This window comes from Macrobrachium rosenbergii, chromosome 4 (assembly GCF_040412425.1).
Source record: "Macrobrachium rosenbergii isolate ZJJX-2024 chromosome 4, ASM4041242v1, whole genome shotgun sequence".
NCBI classification, from domain to species: domain Eukaryota; kingdom Metazoa; phylum Arthropoda; class Malacostraca; order Decapoda; family Palaemonidae; genus Macrobrachium; species Macrobrachium rosenbergii.
This window is the reverse complement of record NC_089744.1, coordinates 47,787,038-47,805,722: the sequence shown is the minus strand read 5'-3', so window position 1 is coordinate 47,805,722 and position 18,685 is coordinate 47,787,038. Positions and strand designations below refer to the sequence as shown.

General features: G+C 35.2%; 1 protein-coding gene across 5 annotated transcripts in view; it reads right to left on the bottom strand.

The window, feature by feature from the left end:
* The window catches only part of thoc5 (THO complex 5), a 319,834-nt gene extending 313,632 nt beyond the window's left edge, over positions 1-6,202 (bottom strand). For 3 of the 5 annotated variants that reach the window (XM_067096331.1, XM_067096340.1, XM_067096347.1), the window contains exon 1: positions 5,885-6,192. In XM_067096331.1, coding sequence (XP_066952432.1) covers positions 5,885-6,028 — 144 coding nt within the window. In that variant the 5' untranslated portion in view covers positions 6,029-6,192. Of the gene's footprint in view, positions 1-5,884 lie in introns of all 5 variants that reach the window. The other 2 variants (XM_067096318.1, XM_067096325.1) reach the window with 2 other exon arrangements.
* Positions 6,203-18,685: the final 12,483 nt, after the last annotated feature.

Genomic DNA, 18,685 nt, shown 5'->3' with positions numbered 1-18,685 from the left:
GATACTGTGTCCTAACCTGTTCTGGGGCCCCCTAAATAATTATTCATGACCCCCTTCTGCACTCAACTCATGATTTTGACCTATTTCCCTTTTGGGAAAATGTAAAGGAGATGGCCACACAGATACCCTTTATTCATATAATTTTTCCGCTAAACAATGTAGAAAATGGTGTTTATAATACAGTACAGATGAGATCTGAGAAATTCATCGCGTTTCGTTTATGTTTTTACGTTAGGTATTCCCCAAGTGGCTGGTACTTGGGGATACTAAACAGCATTCCACGGAGCTTCCACTATGTTTAGTACCAGCCACAGATATAGAGGGAGAGATTGGTCAGCCTATTGTAGCCAAACAATTGTGACATGCACTGCCTGGCGCTATTGCTGTGTTGATTATGTAAACAATGATGCAACTAATGCAATCTAGTATGAAACCCTGTTCTCTTTAAACAGTGTTTTCTCAGCTGTCCTTCAAGACTGTCAAATGACTATGCACCATTTACTAAATACAATATTTACTGCATGCAGAAATAAAAATATATAATTTTGCTGGTATATTTTTTCTACAGTTAAGCCATAAAGTTTTGCAGACACAGTAAACCCCCTGTATTCGTGGTCTCACGATTCATGGATTTCGCTTAAACATATATACGCATTATTCACTGAAAATCTGCCCATTCAGAGTATTTTTCACTGAGAAATATTCACTAATTACTGTATTTTGATCTCATTTTCATGACTAAATGCACTTTTTGTGATAAAACTATTAAAATACTTAGGTAGTGCTCGAGTTATGATAATTCGCCTTACAATAATTCGATTTTGCAATGAGGTAAGCAATTAATACCCATACAACAATATTCATAAACATTTTTAAATTTCGATCGGGCGCAGGCAGCAGAGTATAATCAGGCAAAAGAGATCAAATTACAATAGACCAACTTCTTTTCCTCCATCTCTTTACCCCATCTTCTAGTTAAAAAAGTAAAAGAGAATGATAAAAGTATTGTTAATAATATTATACTCTTGCGTAAATGCGTATAGCCATAAACAACTGACCGAATAACTGTTGTTTTGCTTATCACCGAATCGGAAAACAACAGCCGTTTTGCTTGTATTTCAACCATCGCACTGTAATAAACAACTACCGTAGTTATAGTGCAAATGACGGCAAGTAGAATAGGACTGATATATTTTTACATTATACCCTTATTCGGTATGGATAAAAGATCGGCAAGGAAATATACTGCTAAATTTAAGCTGCAAGTTGTAGCTGAAGCTGAGAAAATGTTCAAGCTGCTAATGACTATAAATTATCGTGCATCGGTAACATGGACGAAACTCAACCGTAATTAAAATTGGAGAGAAAGTATTTTAACCAAAACTACTGTATTATGATGAAATGAAAATACCGACTGTATTATGATGAAATGAAAATACCGAACGGAATCCTGATTTATTTTACACAAAACAAAAGCCCCAAACGGCCAATGTCATCTATTAAAAAAAAAAAAAAAAAAAAAAAAAAAAAAAAAAAAAAAAAAAAAAAAAGCTCAATTAATTTCACAACGAGACGTATTTAAGTTACATTTCAACTTGAAAACACTTCGTATAACAAAAAATAACCTTGCCCCATATCAATAAAGTATCTAGAGATTCATTTACGCTAACTAGAAGCAAGAAATAAGCTTACCGCGTAATGGATTTCCAAACCAAAACATTGATTGAAATATATAATATATACTAGTAGTAGGGAAAAGTGTCAGACTTAACCATGGTTATATGGACTGAGGGTAACCCTACATGCCAATTTATTAGCATTACTAGCATTGTTGTATTAGCTCAAAAAGCAGACATGTAGGCTCGTTGACTGTGATCTAACACATTTACTTTTTTGAGGTTGTTTCATCACAGTTATAAAGATTTTCAGGAATGAAAATATGTCACTTACTTGTGAAATGTGATCCCTGTTCTTATGTATGCAATCCTGTTTCTGTATGTAACAAAGTTAATGGCCCAGCACTGGGTGCCAGAACTGGCTCTGTCGCTGCTGGTCTGTGCAGTCACTGCCACTGCCATTTCTGGGAATCAACACACAGCAATGGTGCCCTATTTGGTAATACTATAGAATACGCATGGACTATTACCTTGGAAATTGAGTTTTCCTATACTCTGAGTGTTGATGACGAAGGCAGTGGTGTTGTTTATTGGCGGTCAATTATTATTAACCTTACATCTCTATCCAACAAGGTTGAGGATCCTTTGGGAATGCAAAGTTTTGGGTGGAGAGAGGGAGGAGGCATGTTATTGTTATTGTTCCGGGCATGTGCAAGATTTATTAGAGCCATATGTTCAAAAAGGGATCGGCTAAGGGAAGGGTAGGGGCCCGGTGAAGGAAACCTATTAAAAAAGGAGCTAACCTAACCTTCCCTAACCTAGTTGGCCATGTTACTTAGCCAGGGTGGATGGCCCTGGTGAGAGCACTCTCCATCCCTCCCTATCGCCACATTTCCTCAAACTTCTGTTTGCCTTTAGTACAATTGCTTAAGAGGGCTGTCCTCAATTTGGAGTTCGTATTGTAACATAATTGGCTGGATATTTATCTATCTGATTGTGTTCCTCCCTCTCCCCTCATTTTCCTCAATTAGCCTCTTTGCTTTTTACCAAAAGTTCCTCTACAACACTGCACATGCGCCATAGCATTCTGGGATGGCCAGCATACAATAACATATCAGCTCTCACTCCCCGTGGTCTAACCCACCCAAAACCCTGCATTGCCTACCTTGTTGGATGGAGTTCTGAGGTTAATTACAGTTGACCGTCACAAAATAATGGTAAATTCTTGGTAAGCAACCAAAATACTGTAGAAAAAGTAAAATTCCAGATTAACTACACAAGGCAAGTCATACTACAGTTCTACCCACTACTTGCATGCAACAGTCACTTGACTGTCCAATCTCTCCCTCTAGGTATTGGCCTCTATGGTACCAGCCACTTGGAGATTAATGTAAAAACATGAACAAAAGATGGCACATTTCTCGGTACACTAATTAGTAGCTCCGCAGCGGTGATTTCCTTCCAACTTAACTTTCTCTACAGTTTTTTGTTTGCTAATTATGGATTTACCTTCAATTTTTGTTGCAAGGTTGTAATTAACCTGTAATTAACCACAGAACTTCATCCTACGAGCTAAGGGACCCGATGGGAAAGCGGGGTTATGGGTGGGGTATACCTCCAGGGCAGGGTGATTTCCTCCCCCGCTTGTTGTTATCAAACAATTTAGGGGACCCCTAGGGAAAGCAGGGTTAAGGGTGGGGCAGAACATGGGGGGAGAGAAGGCAATCAAATTTTACTGTGTACGCATTACAGAGATGAAAAACCCTTACACAAACACAGGAGGAACAAGACGACAAAGGTAGCCAATACAAAGACAAATACTTTCACTACTACTGCTATTTCGAATGCTGCCACACATGCGCACTTTACAGGGGAGCTTTTGGTACGCAGCCCGACTCCTTACTGAGGAAAAAGGGGGGCTGGGGGGTTCGAAGCCTATAAATACTTATGCAACCAATCATGTTACACTGTTAATTGTACGTTGAGGAATACCCTCCTAATTCTTTGTACTACAACCCAAACGAATGGTTTGGAATGGGTGAAATGATGTTTGGATTCATACTGAGATACTTATACTTCTTTCTGTTTTCATTTTTTATAAATGGCTTTTCTTTCTGATTACCTGTATCTTGAGTTCCTTATTCACAATTATTACTGCTCCTGTACATTAATGTATTCCCTCCAAGTGACGTTTACCTTATAAGTGTTACAATACAGAATTACAATTGAGGATAGGCCTCGAAGAATGGGGCAGCACCCTTGTGGAACTGTGAGGAATCAAGGGGTTTCAGGAGGAATTGAGAAGTTTCTCCCACCATTGGAGGGGGTGTGGGAGGGTATTCATATGCGATCCTCACAGGTTAGACTATCGTCTTTCCAACTGTTGCACCCGTCTGATTGCGTTGGAACAGTTCATAACCCTTAGGTAACTATAACAGTTTCGGTTAATATACTTTAACTTTGTTCTGTTTAATTATTTCAGGTTTTCTTTAAGAGGGGGGGCAAAGGCCCCTGCCCAGGTAATGCGGCCTACAAGGTTAGGTTAGGTTGGTTTAGTTACTGTAAAAACCTACAATTTATGTTTTAAGCAAAGGGGGGGTCCAGGAGGGGTGAAGCCCTCCCCACCCAGGTAATGCGGCCTACTAGGTTAAGATAGGTTAGGTTGATTTAGTTACTGTAAAAACCTATAATTTATGTTTTAAGCAAAAGGGGGGGTCCAAGGGGGGAAAAGCCTCTGGCCAGGTAAGGGGGCATGCTGGGTTAGGTGGGTTTGGTTAGTATAATAACCTACATTTTACTCGTTCTATAAACACCCTAATTTAATTAATATGGCCTACTATTTTAGGTTGGTTAGGTTATTATGATAACCTATACAAAGCGTTTCCTTTTGATTGCTGTAACGTTTAGGGTGCATTACAACTTTCTGACTCTTCTACGAGTTACCGCTCGGAAAGTTTCCTACTTTCCTTTGCAGATTCTTATACAAACCCCTTTCCCTCCTTTCCACGTTGACATCATTTACCCCCAACCCCTCTTCTCTCAACCCATTTTAACAATTTGAATAAATGCTTATTTCGTTTCAGTACACCGGCTGATTCCTTGCCGTAAACTTTACGCTCCTTTGAGCCTATAACCCGCCACTCTTTGCCTGTTACCTGCGAGAACTGTTACATCAATTGTCGGACTTTTAACGTACATTATTAGGGCAACTGCGAGATGTTAATTCAGCTGCATCAAGATCACGGCCTTAAAAAAAAAAAAATAGAATTTTAGCCCCAGGACAGTGAGTGCAGACTGGATATACATAAAAAAAACAGCTTTCAGGTGCAGCAAAACGCACTCCACTCCCGCAGTAACAGACTCGGAGTCCCTAAGGTAAGTCTGTTGGGGCTTGGTTTCTTAGCATATCAGATGGCATTTTTTTTTCCAAGTTTATTTTATGAGTTCAGAACTCCTTCGGACTGGTTAGTGCCTTGGAAATTGGTTTTCCCTATAGTAATAGGGCTGTTGGTAAAGGAGATGATGTTTTGTTTTTTGCCGGCCTTGTTATTCTCTCAACCTCTGCTTGTTGCTTGGTAGTTTCCTACCTTCCCCCAGCTGTTTCCTTGGTGCTAGTACCTTCTGCATCTGCACAGAAACTTCTGCCTACCCCCACTGCTGCTTCTCACCTTCCCCTGCATTTGTGGGGACGTGAGGAACTCTCTCCCTGCCTTCCCCCACATTCCTCCCCTTCCCTCAGCCGCTCTTTCCCCACAACGAAGGACTCCCTTGCATTTTACACGTCCGGAGTGCTCTTCCACAATGTAAGTCTGTCTGCTTCGTTTGTGTGTTCTCCCCCACCCAAAACCCTGAATTCCCACAGTCCCCCTTCACTGTTGAGTAGAGATGGGAGGCACGTCACACTTGGCCGACAACAAACGAGTCTCCTTTATCAGAAGCCCTAAGTATAGGAAAAACCAATTTCTAATGTACAAACACGTGCAGAGTTTATACTCAGAAATACAAATTTCTCCTTATCCCTGTAATTTTCTCTGAGTATCTCGCCTGTACTGCATTAGCCTATATACACCAATTTCTATATTGTGCAGCCTTCTCCTTTACATTTACCGCCAACTGTAAATGTGTAGCCTAGGCCACTGGATGCATTGTAGCCTAATGAAAATTTCCCACCTCGGTTAGGAAGTGTCCAGCCGTACACAGGGTTAGTTGCACTCCCACAATTGGCAAGTGGAATTTACAAAATACTTTTGTCATTTTGACAACCCTACCTGGAATGGATCGTTGTTCTTCTCCGACGGTGGCTCCATGGACTCTTCGCCGGTAGCACCCTTAATGGCACTGTCAGTGCTTTCTGTCCTCCTTTTCTTGGCTTCTCTAGGACCTCCATCGTTATTCTCATCGCCGCTCCCCATTGTGAATATACAGCAGTAAGGTGGTCCTTAGTGTTCTGTTCGTAAAATAAATCACAGGGAAGGCCTAAAGCTGACTTGCAACACAATGCTGATACTTGGCTCGCCAGCCGACCTGTAAACATTAAACAAACCACTATTACCGCTTCGGCGCTTACCCTCGTTGTGAAGTCGTCTTTTGTAATACCATAATAAGGCATGTATCAATATCCATTTATTAAGATACAATAAAAACAGATATTACTATAAAATAGATTTTGTATAAAAATAATTAAATTTATAATAACTGCTTTAAATAAATTATATGTATATGTCACGTTTAAACGTTACAAATGTACGCTACAGAATGCAGCAACTTCGATGTTTATCATTTGCGAGCCGCGTCGAGTTTTCTGGTTTTGTTGTTTTCTACCTCTATACAACTTCATATATATATATATATATATATATATATATATATATATATATATATATATATATATATATATTGTAATTTCCACAATGGTCCCGTGGATGAAGTACATAATAAGTCCTCACGTGAAAATGAAAGGAATTGGTACCAAGACTTTCAACTTTTATTCCAAAGTCATCTTCAGGGTACTGAACAGAGTTAAGAGAATAACATATACAAGAAAGCAATATGGGTCACAGATAACAATAAAATAAAATAAGTCAACAAGCTATTTAAGTATGTAAACAACATTCTTCAAAAAACAAAAAAACATACTTAGTGGAAATATGTAATTACTACAAATGCCAGTACAAAACTATCTGTTTGTAAAAAATCTAACAGCTTGTTTTACTCTTGCATCCTTAAGAATAAAGCTTTTTAACAATTCGTCCATCTTAAAAAGACCTTCGCTCAAATTCATATTACTAAAAGAACTAATGAGGCATCCTTCGACCAACAATGTCATGCAACGAGGAACTCTTAAATATATATATATATATATATATATATATATATATATATATATATATATATATATATATATATATATATATATATATATAAGGCAAGTGCCAAGAAGGAAAAGTGAAACAACGGATGCATTTGCCTTTATTATACATTCATCACGTTCCATATCTTCGTGAATCAGTTATACATACATACATACGTACATAAACACACACATACACTATATATATATATATATATATATATATATATATATATATATATATATATATATATATATATATATATATCTATCTATCTATCTATATATATATATATATATATATATATATATATATATATATATATATATATATATATATATATACATACATACATACATACACACACGTGTATAAATTCTGAATAAAACTGAAACCACATTCTTATTGAAATACTCATAATAAATACGTGGAAATTTATTTATCATCTTTTTGGAAAAAATAAGTGATTCCTTTTAGTGTATCCACGAAAAAGTAAATTTTCCTCACCCATTGATTTATTGAATTCTCCAAAGATAATCCAGTTCTTTGGAGTTCTTTCGTTCACTGGTTTCAGATTAGAGATTGTTCGTTTTCTTATCATGGGTTAATTTTAATCCTGGCGGTTTTTAACTAAATCCCTCTGCTTAATTGCCTGTTAACATGCAAAAATAACATAGAACACGCGCTGTGGTTTGTATTTTCTTTCTAATAGTATAGTCCATACTCATGTCGAAAAGATCTGGGAACTAACTTATTGCATACTTCTTTGATCCCACTGCGCTAAAGGCACCCTGGCAGCGCGGCCCTGCACGACCAACATATTTATCTACCGTATACAGACATATGAAGAGATATAATATATATTCGAATAATCTTAGCTGTACCAAAACGTGCCAAATCTCAACATTATAATAATGAACATAATGTGTCGATAAAAATTCACCGCAGGATTTTTGCCAACATAAGATTCCCATCTAGTCGTTTTAATAATAGTTTTGATGTTTGTAGAAATTGCAATCGAATGTGCCGACTACGCGTCGAGTCGGGCTTACGTGAAAATTACGTGATAGTTCTGACCAGAAAATTACTGATGTCGTTTCATTTGTAACATGTTTTTAATATCTGTAAAGTGCACAGTGGGCTGTACTTTTATTTTTACAAGAGATTTGCACTAAAAAAACTCAACTGTGGAGACGTTATATTTAATATAGAATTGTAGAACATTCTAGAAAGACCGTCGCAAGGGAGGTATAAAACCCATGCACAGCTCATTTGCGGCCCTTTTCTTCTTTGATGTCAAACACGGCCGATGTAGGCAGCTGAGATCTTAACTGATAAGCTGGTTGCTGATTGAATCTTGTTAGAGGGTCTAAGTCCTGATTCAGCATTTTTATCAGATTTAATAGACGCTATCCATAGATTGTTAAGATATGTAACACGTCCAGTTCTTGCTCTGTATATACATTCGATTACGATGCTGTGTAAGCTTTGTGAAGCTTAATGAAATTATTGTCCGATGGTGTCAAGCAACCCACACGCGGACCAGACTTCTTCCCTCGTGTATAGAATCACTGTTAGTATGTCACTGGTATCGAAGCTTACCCTGTGAAGTGTAAAGTTAAGCGCTGAGTATCTCAGTGCAATCCCTTTTATCTGTACATTCAGATCACGTGTTCTCAAGGGAAACTAGACAAAATGCACCATTGCCTGAATGCACTAGACCGAGTGCACCATTAGCGTAGACCAAATGCACCACCAGCCTGTCTACAGTAAATGCACCAACCACTTAGTCTGAGTGCACCATTTTGTAAATAGTCTGAATGCACCACACTGCATAAAAATACGCTTGTTGTCTGGTCGATTCTGGTACCATCAAATTTTTTCCATTCGTACAATGGTTAAATTTCAAAGCTTTTAGCTTGTTAAAAATATTTAAGTAACTTGAAGAATAGTTTTATTTCTTCACTAAAGCTTTAATATCATTCATCCTTTTTATCATATTTGATATCAATATTTATATACCCCAGCTAAATCAATAGGATATGAATTTTTCTGGCGGAAGTCTTTAAGTGTCATGTTGGTTTTGTAATATTCTTATTCACAAACAGTTAGGGTTGTAGTTTAAATTAAGAGGTACAGTAGCTACCTAGCTAGGTAGTAAAGTTTTAAACTTCTCCCTCGTAGCATGTGTTTGTTGGTTTTGTAATTTATTTTTATTCAGTTATTAAAATAACTCACATTATCAAAGAAAATAATCCTGCATAGTGAATATATATATAGTTACCCAAAGAACAGGTGTTAAGTGAATGAAGATGGTCCATTGGGACCATAAGGAATAATGGATTTTAACTGGTTAGTTTTAATCTTCTCATATCATAATGTATTTGTTGGTTTTGTAATATTCTTACAGTATTCAGACTTTATATATGATTCACTATATCAAGGAAAATAATCCTACAAAGTTAATATAGATACCTATATAGTTCCCCAAAGAGCAAGTGTTCTGTGAATTAAGTTAGTGTAGTGTTGGTGCATTGAGGCACTGATGCATTTAGTCCATAAACCATAATTTGCAATAAACGTTAGCTCTGTTATTCACTCGCCTGGGGGATTTGCCTATCCCTATCTTTGAGCATAAAAGCCTCGAAAAGTCTCGTATCAAACTTAATACTGTGTTAGAGCAAATTGACAGATTTAGTCCCATATTACGCGGGGAGGGGATAGTACTTAACTTAGTGAACAAGAAACTTGTTACAGGGGTAGTCTATCCCCAAGTTGTCAGATTATTCCATAACCGAGTTGTGTGAGACACAAGGCTTTCACATTCGTACTTTGAGCGATGTTGCGATAATGACGGCGGCTTCCAACTCCTCAACGCCTATGACAACAGCCAGCAGCTGCTGGTCGCTTAAAATCCTGCCCCTTTTGTAACAAAGAGCATTCCGCGAATGATTGTCACAATTTGTTAGTGTAAACGACCATAAGAGAGTCTTAATGCAAAGCCAACGATGTTTCAATTGTCCTATGAAAGGACATCGTAGTCTTGAGTACAACAGTAACCAGAGTTGCAAAATTTTCGGAGGACATCATCATTCCCTCATTTGTTCTAAACATAAAATCTGGTCAAATCCTTGAGGTAGCTTCAACTAGTAACACCGTTCCTAAATCTAACCATTGTGTCTAAAGCCACCAGTCATAATCAGAGCCAGTCAAAAGAAAGCCCAAAGAGAAAACCTAACTTAAACAATGTAACAAATCAGACGAGAAGCCGTCTGTTACTGCTAATGCTACTTTTTTTTTATCTTTCATTATGAAAATATAACATAAAATTCTCTACATTATTTACATAGTACTTATCATAAGTACAGATGATTAATATAAATTAAAAGTACAATATTAATACGCCTTTATTACAAAATGATTATTTCGTGCAATCTATATTTTATATAAGTTATCAGTAATTCAAACTTCCCCCCCTTTTTTAAAAACACCTTCATATCCCGGCTATTGTTAAAGTTTATAGTATATCCATATATAATACATACATTAATCCATACTTCAAAAATTTAACTACCGAACTGACTAGTTACGCCACTTTTTCCCTAATTTAGGATTCTTTTTCTACATAGACTTTTTATATGTATATAATATTTAATATTTATTCTTCTTTATAATACTATTGTAATTTATTTCTCCTCTTCAATTTCACATTTTATCAATCCCTATCTCTATATTATATCAGACAGGTAGTCTTTTGTTAATATCTTCTTTAAGTCATTGTTGAAAGCATGACATATTAATATTTTTGTTTTTGACATTCTGTTTCTTATAAATGTAACTAAATTTGGGTCATCATTCAACAGTCCCACAGACTTTCCATACCACAATCCCGTTATAAAATCCGATAATAGAACCATGGCAGTATTTTCATCTTTCTTTGACACAGTTGTAAAATCCAATTTAAGAATTTTCAGCAAACTAATCGTCTCAATCTGACAACATTTTTTAAAAAGTGACTTGAACCAGGATAATATTTGTTTCAATGATGGACAGAAATATATAAAATGCATGTTATTTTCAATCGCACCACAAAAGAGACATTTATTGTCATTTGCTATGTTCATGATGTGCAACCTATCATTTGCATTCAGTATTTCATGTATATACCTATAAAGTATTTCCTTACTGTTCCTTTCAATTACTTATTATTAACATGCTTCCAAATTACAGTCCAATTGAAAAGGGGATACAATAATTCAATCTTGGGTTTGTAATCATTACATTCCATTAACAACCAATAAGTTCCCTTATTTGACACTTTAGGATAATTTTTAAAGTAGTAAACCTTCCTAAGAATGTCAACCATCGTATTATAATAAGTCGGGATAAAAATTGTGCAATCCTTATAAATGATGTCCGTTTCAATTACAAAAGTCGCCCGAATTTTACAAAAAAATAATAAAAAAATAATATATATATATATATATATATATATATATATATATATATATATATATATATATATATATATATATCAAAGAACAGAAGTAGGCGACGGCCAGTGGTATACATTAGCGCGAAGGTGGACCATGGAAACGTATTCATCTCTACATAATTCTTTATTTCCAACGTTTCGTAATAAAAAGCTTTATTACATCATCAGGGAATCTGTTAAATAATGAATAAAATTACTTTAAAAATTGCTCTTAAAATCAATAAAATCCATAAAATACATCACAGTTAAAATACAAGATAAAAAAACCGAAAAAAAAAGACATAGAAGCAAAATCAAAGACCGCTAACCAACCTTATACCAAGAAGGCAGAAGACAGAATGCATAAGAAAAGTTAACTCAGGTACAGCTGAGTGGAGGAGGTCTGGGTATTTAACTGGGAACTAGTTGTTTAATAAATAATGATTCCAGGATAGGCAGTTCGCATACATTAGTTGTTTGGCCTATGATACAGAAATCGTTTCTATCAATATATGTTTTACAAATTTTCGAATGGTTTCTTATGCTTGAATGCTCGGGATTGGAGAGCCTACAGCCAGTCCGAAAACTTAATCCCCGATGAGAGTCGATTCTGACCCTCAGTAACCTCCTCGTGGATCCGACATATGTCCCAGAGTTACACTTAGGGCAAGTATACTTATATACCACGTTAGAGGTCAAAAGACGGTTTAATCGATCTTTGTATCTGAAAAAGGAACCAATCGTTAGTGGATTTTTAGGAATTAATTTTAGATTAATGGCACCATAATGTTTATGAACAATTTGTGCGAACCTTTGTCGAAAAGAATCATCATGTAAAAATGGAAATTTGGCATAAAAGCTAATTTTGGTACTGTACAAGGTTTGGCGATATTCATGAATTGTTTGTTAAGAAACATGCGGAGCTTTTTAAAAACAAGTTCTGTGGGAAGCAATTATTCACAAAATATGCAGAAAGGAAACCAATTTCTTGATGGAAGGATTGCCAGTTCGATGTAATAAAAAAAGCCCTGTGGAGGAGAGTAAAAATAGAGTTCAGTTTAAAGTCATAAAAACAAGAACTATAGTAATTGGATCCTAAACCAGTAAAAGTCTTCTTGGAAAGGCAACTGATTGTTCACCTCTTTTTCTACAGTAAACTTAATGTTATTATGTTTAGTATTAACATATGCTAAAAACGAGTCAATATCATAATCATTCTTAAATAAGGCGAAGGTGTCATCAATATACCTACCATAAAAGAGTGGGTCTAACCTAAGTGGACATTCATCTAACATGCGCTCTTCCAGCGAGCACATGAAGATGTTGGCAAAAGTAGGACCCAAAGGAGAGCCCATGGCTACACCGTCAGTTTGTTTAAAAAGTTTGCCATCAAAAACAAAGGCGGTGAGGTATATTGATAACACCTTCGCCTTATTTAAGAATGATTATGATATTGACTCGTTTTTAGCATATGTTAATACTAAACATAATAACATTAAGTTTACTGTAGAAAAAGAGGTGAACAATCAGTTGCCTTTCCTAGACGTTCTTGTTACTAGGGATAATGGATTTTTAATACTTCTGTTTTTAGAAAGAAGACTTTTACTGGTTTAGGATCCAATTACTATAGTTCTTGTTTTTATGACTTTAAACTGAACTCTATTTTTACTCTCCTCCACAGGGCTTTTTATTACATCGAACTGGCAATCCTTCCATCAAGAAATTGGTTTCTTTCTGCATATTTTGTGAATAATTGCTTCCCACAGAACTTGTTTTTAAAAAGCTCCGCATGTTTCTTAACAAACAATTCATGAATATCGCCAAACCTTGTACAGTACCAAAATTAGCTTTTATGCCAAATTTCCATTTTTATGATGATTCTTTTCGACAAAGGTTCGCACAAATTGTTCATAAACATTATGGTGCCATTAATCTAAAAATTAATTCCAAAAATCCACTAACGATTGGTTCCTTTTTTCAGATACAAAGATCGATTAAAACCGTCTTTTGACCTCTAACGTGGTATATAAGTATACTTGCCCTAAGTGTAACTCTGGGACATATGTCGGATCCACGAGGAGGTTACTGAGGGTCAGAATCGACTCTCATCGGGGATTAAGCTTGGACTGGCTGTAGGCTCTCCAATCCCGAGCATTCATGCATAAGAAACCATTCGAAAATTTGTAAACATATATTGATAGAAACGATTTCTGTATCATAGGCCAAACAACTAATGTATGCGAACTGCCTATCCTGGAATCATTATTTATTAAACAACTAGTTCCCCAGTTAAATACCCAGACCTCCTCCACTCAGCTGTACCTGAGTTAACTTTTCTTATGCATTCTGTCTTCTGCCTTCTTGGTATAAGGTTGGTTAGCGGTCTTGATTTTGCTTTTATGTCTTTTTTTTTCGGTTTTTTTATCTTGTATTTTAACTGTGAAGTATTTTATGGATTTTATTGATTTTAAGAGCAATTTTTAAAGTAATTTTATTCATTATTTAACAGATTCCTGATGATGTAATAAAGCTTTTTATTACGAAACGTTGGAAATAAAGAATTATGCAGAGATGAATACGTTTCATGGTCCACCTTCAACTCTAATATATATATAATATATATATATATATATATATATATATATATATATATATATATATATATATATATATATATATATATATATATATATATATATATATATATATATATATATATAACATTTCGTAACTAAATCCTCTATTGATACAACTTTTCAGAAAGGTATGAAACATAATAGCTTTTGACTTGCAGAAAATATTATAAATTCCAACTCCTCCTTTTAATTTATCTAGAAACATAGTTTTTCTAGCGATTGGTTCATAATTACTATTCCATATATATTTATATAAACATCTCTGAATTCTTTGTGCAGTTGTATTTGGTATTGGATAAACATGTGATACATACCATTTATCACAACAGACTTTTGAAATATTGTCAGTCTTCTATTCTGAAAAATACCAACCATCTTGGTAATCTTATTTTCCGAATTAGACCAGTTTAACTCGACACTTTTCTGAAAGCTATTTGTATGGTAGACACCTAACACCTTACATGAATCTTGAAGAACCTGGTAGCCATTGATTGGCCATTCTGTTCTGTTTTCCCAGCACCCAATACCAAAAATAGAGGTTTTGTTTTTATTCAAAAGGGCACCTGACGCTTTTTCATATTCCTTAATGACATTTACACATTGTATTAGACCTTCGTCTCTAGTTACAATAATTAGAGTCATCAGCATAACCAATAATAGAGACATTCAGTTGATTAGGTAACTTTAAAGCGAACTGTGAAAGCTGCATTTTTATCATTCTAAAGAAAGGTTCTTGATACACAATAAATAAAATCATAGAAAGGGGACACCCCTCTCTCACAACAGATTTTTTAATGGAAAAGGACTCAGAGATGTTACCATTTATGCTTATCACACTTTCAGCGTCTTCGTATAACACTTGTATTATCTGGATAAAACCAAACCCAAATTTTTTTCAATATTGCATACAAAAAGTCATGGTCTACACGATCAAAAGCTTTTGACCAGCCCAGATTTATCAAAGCTGCCTCCTTGTTATTTTCATTAATGTAAACCATATCATCTCTCATTAAAACATTTAAATTGATTATTGACCTGTTTTCAAGACAGCTAAACTGTTCAGGGGATATTATCAGCTTTAAAACATCTTTAAATCTGCTAGCTATTATTTTAGCAATGACTTTAAAATCTACATTTAGCATGGTTATCGGTCTCCAGTTTGAAATTTGATCTAAATTTTCTTCTTTCGGGGTAAGAGTAATTATTCCTTTATTCAGCTTTACAGCGATTTTATTCTTAAATACAGATTTCACTACACTAACGAAATCTTGCTTTATATCTTTCCAGAAGGCCTTACAGAATTCTACTGGGAGACCGTCTAACCCAGGAATTTTCCAGTTTTTCATTCCACGAATGGTTGCAAATACTTCAGACTCTGTCACGTCTGCTGTTAATATTTCATTTTCCTTTTTGTCTATAGCTTTATTGATTAAACTGAGAAACATTCGTTGAGTATATTTATTACATTTTTTTAAAAAGGTTTTCAAAATAATCTCTTACGTACAAAATTACTGCATTAGGATTAACAATTTCATCACCATCTTCTCTCTTTATCTTATTCAGAAAAGTTTTAAATTTTTTCTTTTCCTAGCAGATACGAAGACACTTGTTTTCCCTTAAGTTTATCATCAATTTTAGCTCTTATTTTTATTCCCTCACATATATCATCTTGAATACTATTTATTCTCAATTTTAAGGAATTCACTAATGATCTTTTCTCTGCATTTAATGATTTTCCCATCTCCGCTTTTAATTGAAAATTTAATAAATTAAGTAAACCGTATCTTTCCTGATTAATTTGTTTTGAACAACATAAAAAAAAAGGATTTAATTTCTTCTTTGGCAAAATCCCACCAACATTTAACATTTTCGAATCTGCTTTCCTTATTTCTAACACTGTCCCAAAACAAAATCATAGAAAGGGGACACCCCTGTCTTACAGATTTTCTTTAACAATATCATTATTCAAGGTATTAACATTCAATTTCCAGTACCCTTTACCTAATGAAACTATATTTTCCAATTTGATTGTTAGCTTCATTATGCAATGGTCAGACCAGCTTACAGGTATATTTCTAATATCATTTAACTGATTTTGCAAATCTCTCAAATAAAATCCATCCAATCTAGAACCACAGTTTCCCTTAACATGTGTGTATTCTACATGGTGGTTTAGGAGAAACCAAGCGTCCTTAAATTTCAAATTATTTTTAAGGCATATAAGAGATTTAGATAACAGGTAACTATCTGGATTTGAGCAATCCCTCATACTGGTGGCTGAATTCCAGTCTCCTCCCATTATTATGTTACTTATATTATTTCTCAAAAAATACATAATATCTTTATTAAACAGCTGCTCTCTTTCTTTCTTTTTGCTACTTCCAGCAGGTGCGTAGACACTGAGTAACTGAATACTAACGTTTGAACAACGGCAAGTAACACTCATTAAATGACCATTTATACAGTTTTCTACATTCAGGACATCCACATTAGAAGATTTACTTATAAGGATAGCAAGTCCCCCTTTAAGGTATTGTGTATAGTTAATTACTACCTTACAATATTTTTCTATATATTCTAGTTTCCCCTATCTTTTTATATTATGTTCCTGAACGAAAATTATATCAAGTTTGTATAGTAACATTAAATTTATTTGATTTGCTTATTTATATAGTTGAGTCCATTCGCACTGATTGTCGCTACATTTAATGTGGATGAATTGAATTTGTAGAATATAAAAAAAAACAATTTTACATAAATTAATACGGTTTATGCTTTTTTGAACATTTTTCTCTATCGTAATCTGAGGAATTCTCATATCTTCATCCATACTCTGGTTTTGGTCCTTATTCAAAGTGATCTTAAGCTTATTGGCGCTATCCTGTTCTGTATACCACTTCCCTGTTCTCAAGGCAGTAATACATTGTTCCGCTTGGGAAAACGATCCACTGGGAAGTAAACTAAAGATTTCTGGTTGTTATCCTCTTTTCCAATGACTGTATCTTCATTTTCCGTCAAATCTTCACTTTCCTTCAATACATTGTGAACTTCTGCCTGTATATTTAAAGTTTCCATTGTACTTGTTCCTATTTCTTGTGATAATTCATTTCTCTGGATTTCCTCAACTATTTCCTCTTCGTTTTCAACCATACATTCCCCTCCATCTTCGTTTTCTAGACACCTTTCAAAAGCTTTATTCCTTAAGCAGTCCATTATTTCTCCAGCTTCTACATCCTCATCTTCCAAGATTTGTTTAGATTGAAGAACTGTTTCCTTATCTGCCGAGTCTTCTTTGTCTGTTACTATTGCCATGATCTCTCCATTCTCTTTAGTCTTTGTTTTCAAAGTATTTTTCTTTTGTTCAGGGACCATGTCTGGGAAATCACTCTCATTAAACATAGGTCTCATACTGTTCATTTTACAATCTTTAGCCTCGTGTCCAACTTCTTTGCACCTAAAACGTGCGCGCTGCTATCCATTACATAATATCGTTAGAGTATATTCCATTACGGTGACATATGAGGGCACATTTTCTTTCAATCTCATCTTAGCGGTTCGTACACCTGTCAGGTATCCTTTAAATGGCCCATGAACATATCTGTTATGTCTGACTCCTTCTACCGTCCCGTACCTTGATAATACTGAGCTCAAAACTTCATCTTCAAGTTCAAAGGAAGCATTCCTTATAGAGACATATGTAACTGAAGAACTTAGGTTAATTTTCACCTGTCCGCATTTCTCATAATTAATTTCTTTATCTTCGAACTGTTCCAAGATGTTAGGAAACACTTCTGGCATTACTTTAACAATTACTCTATTTCTATTCATCATCTCTACTCCAATTATAGAATTCATATTCATCTCCATATAAGAGAATATCATCTCACTCACGACATTCATGGAGGGGTTAGCAGAAAACGGCAACCCAAAAGAGTCCTTCCTCTTAAGTAACATGGAATGATAATGCATTTTGTCAAATTTAGTCGCAAAATCTATCAATAGATGCCACCACTGTCGTTCAAAAACACGTATGGGTCACCCAACAAGGAGTACCTAAAACTTCGCACCCTACCACACCTGTATTATATTTTGTCTATGGCATAAAATAACTTTTTGTTTTTATATAGGACGTATCACAGCATATCCACCGACCTCTCACCTCATTTCCTTCCAATGAAAATCTCAGATTCCAAAGAAATTTGAAGAAAACTCGGGAGTAGTTCTCACTACAAGTTGTTCACCTTGATGATCATCTTCTTCCAAAGGACAAAAATCAGTTCTCAAATCACACTCACCGTAAGGATAGAAGAGCGTTTCGCTTATCATCCAGCACACTGAAACTGATTACTAGGACAATCACGCTAATTCTACTAGTAGCGAAGACTTTCCCCCTTTATTACCAACTGTTTCAGCTACTATTCTTAACAGCAATAATAAGGAACGTGTAACCCAAGTATTTTTCAACACAGGAAGCTTTATTAGTGGTCGTTTGGCCATTGAACTTGACCTTCCAGTCATCAAGAAAGTTTCATTTGTAACATGTGATTAAGGGAGAATTTGATTTAGTAGCATGTCGGCTGAAAATAGGCAAACGAGTTCTGAGATTAC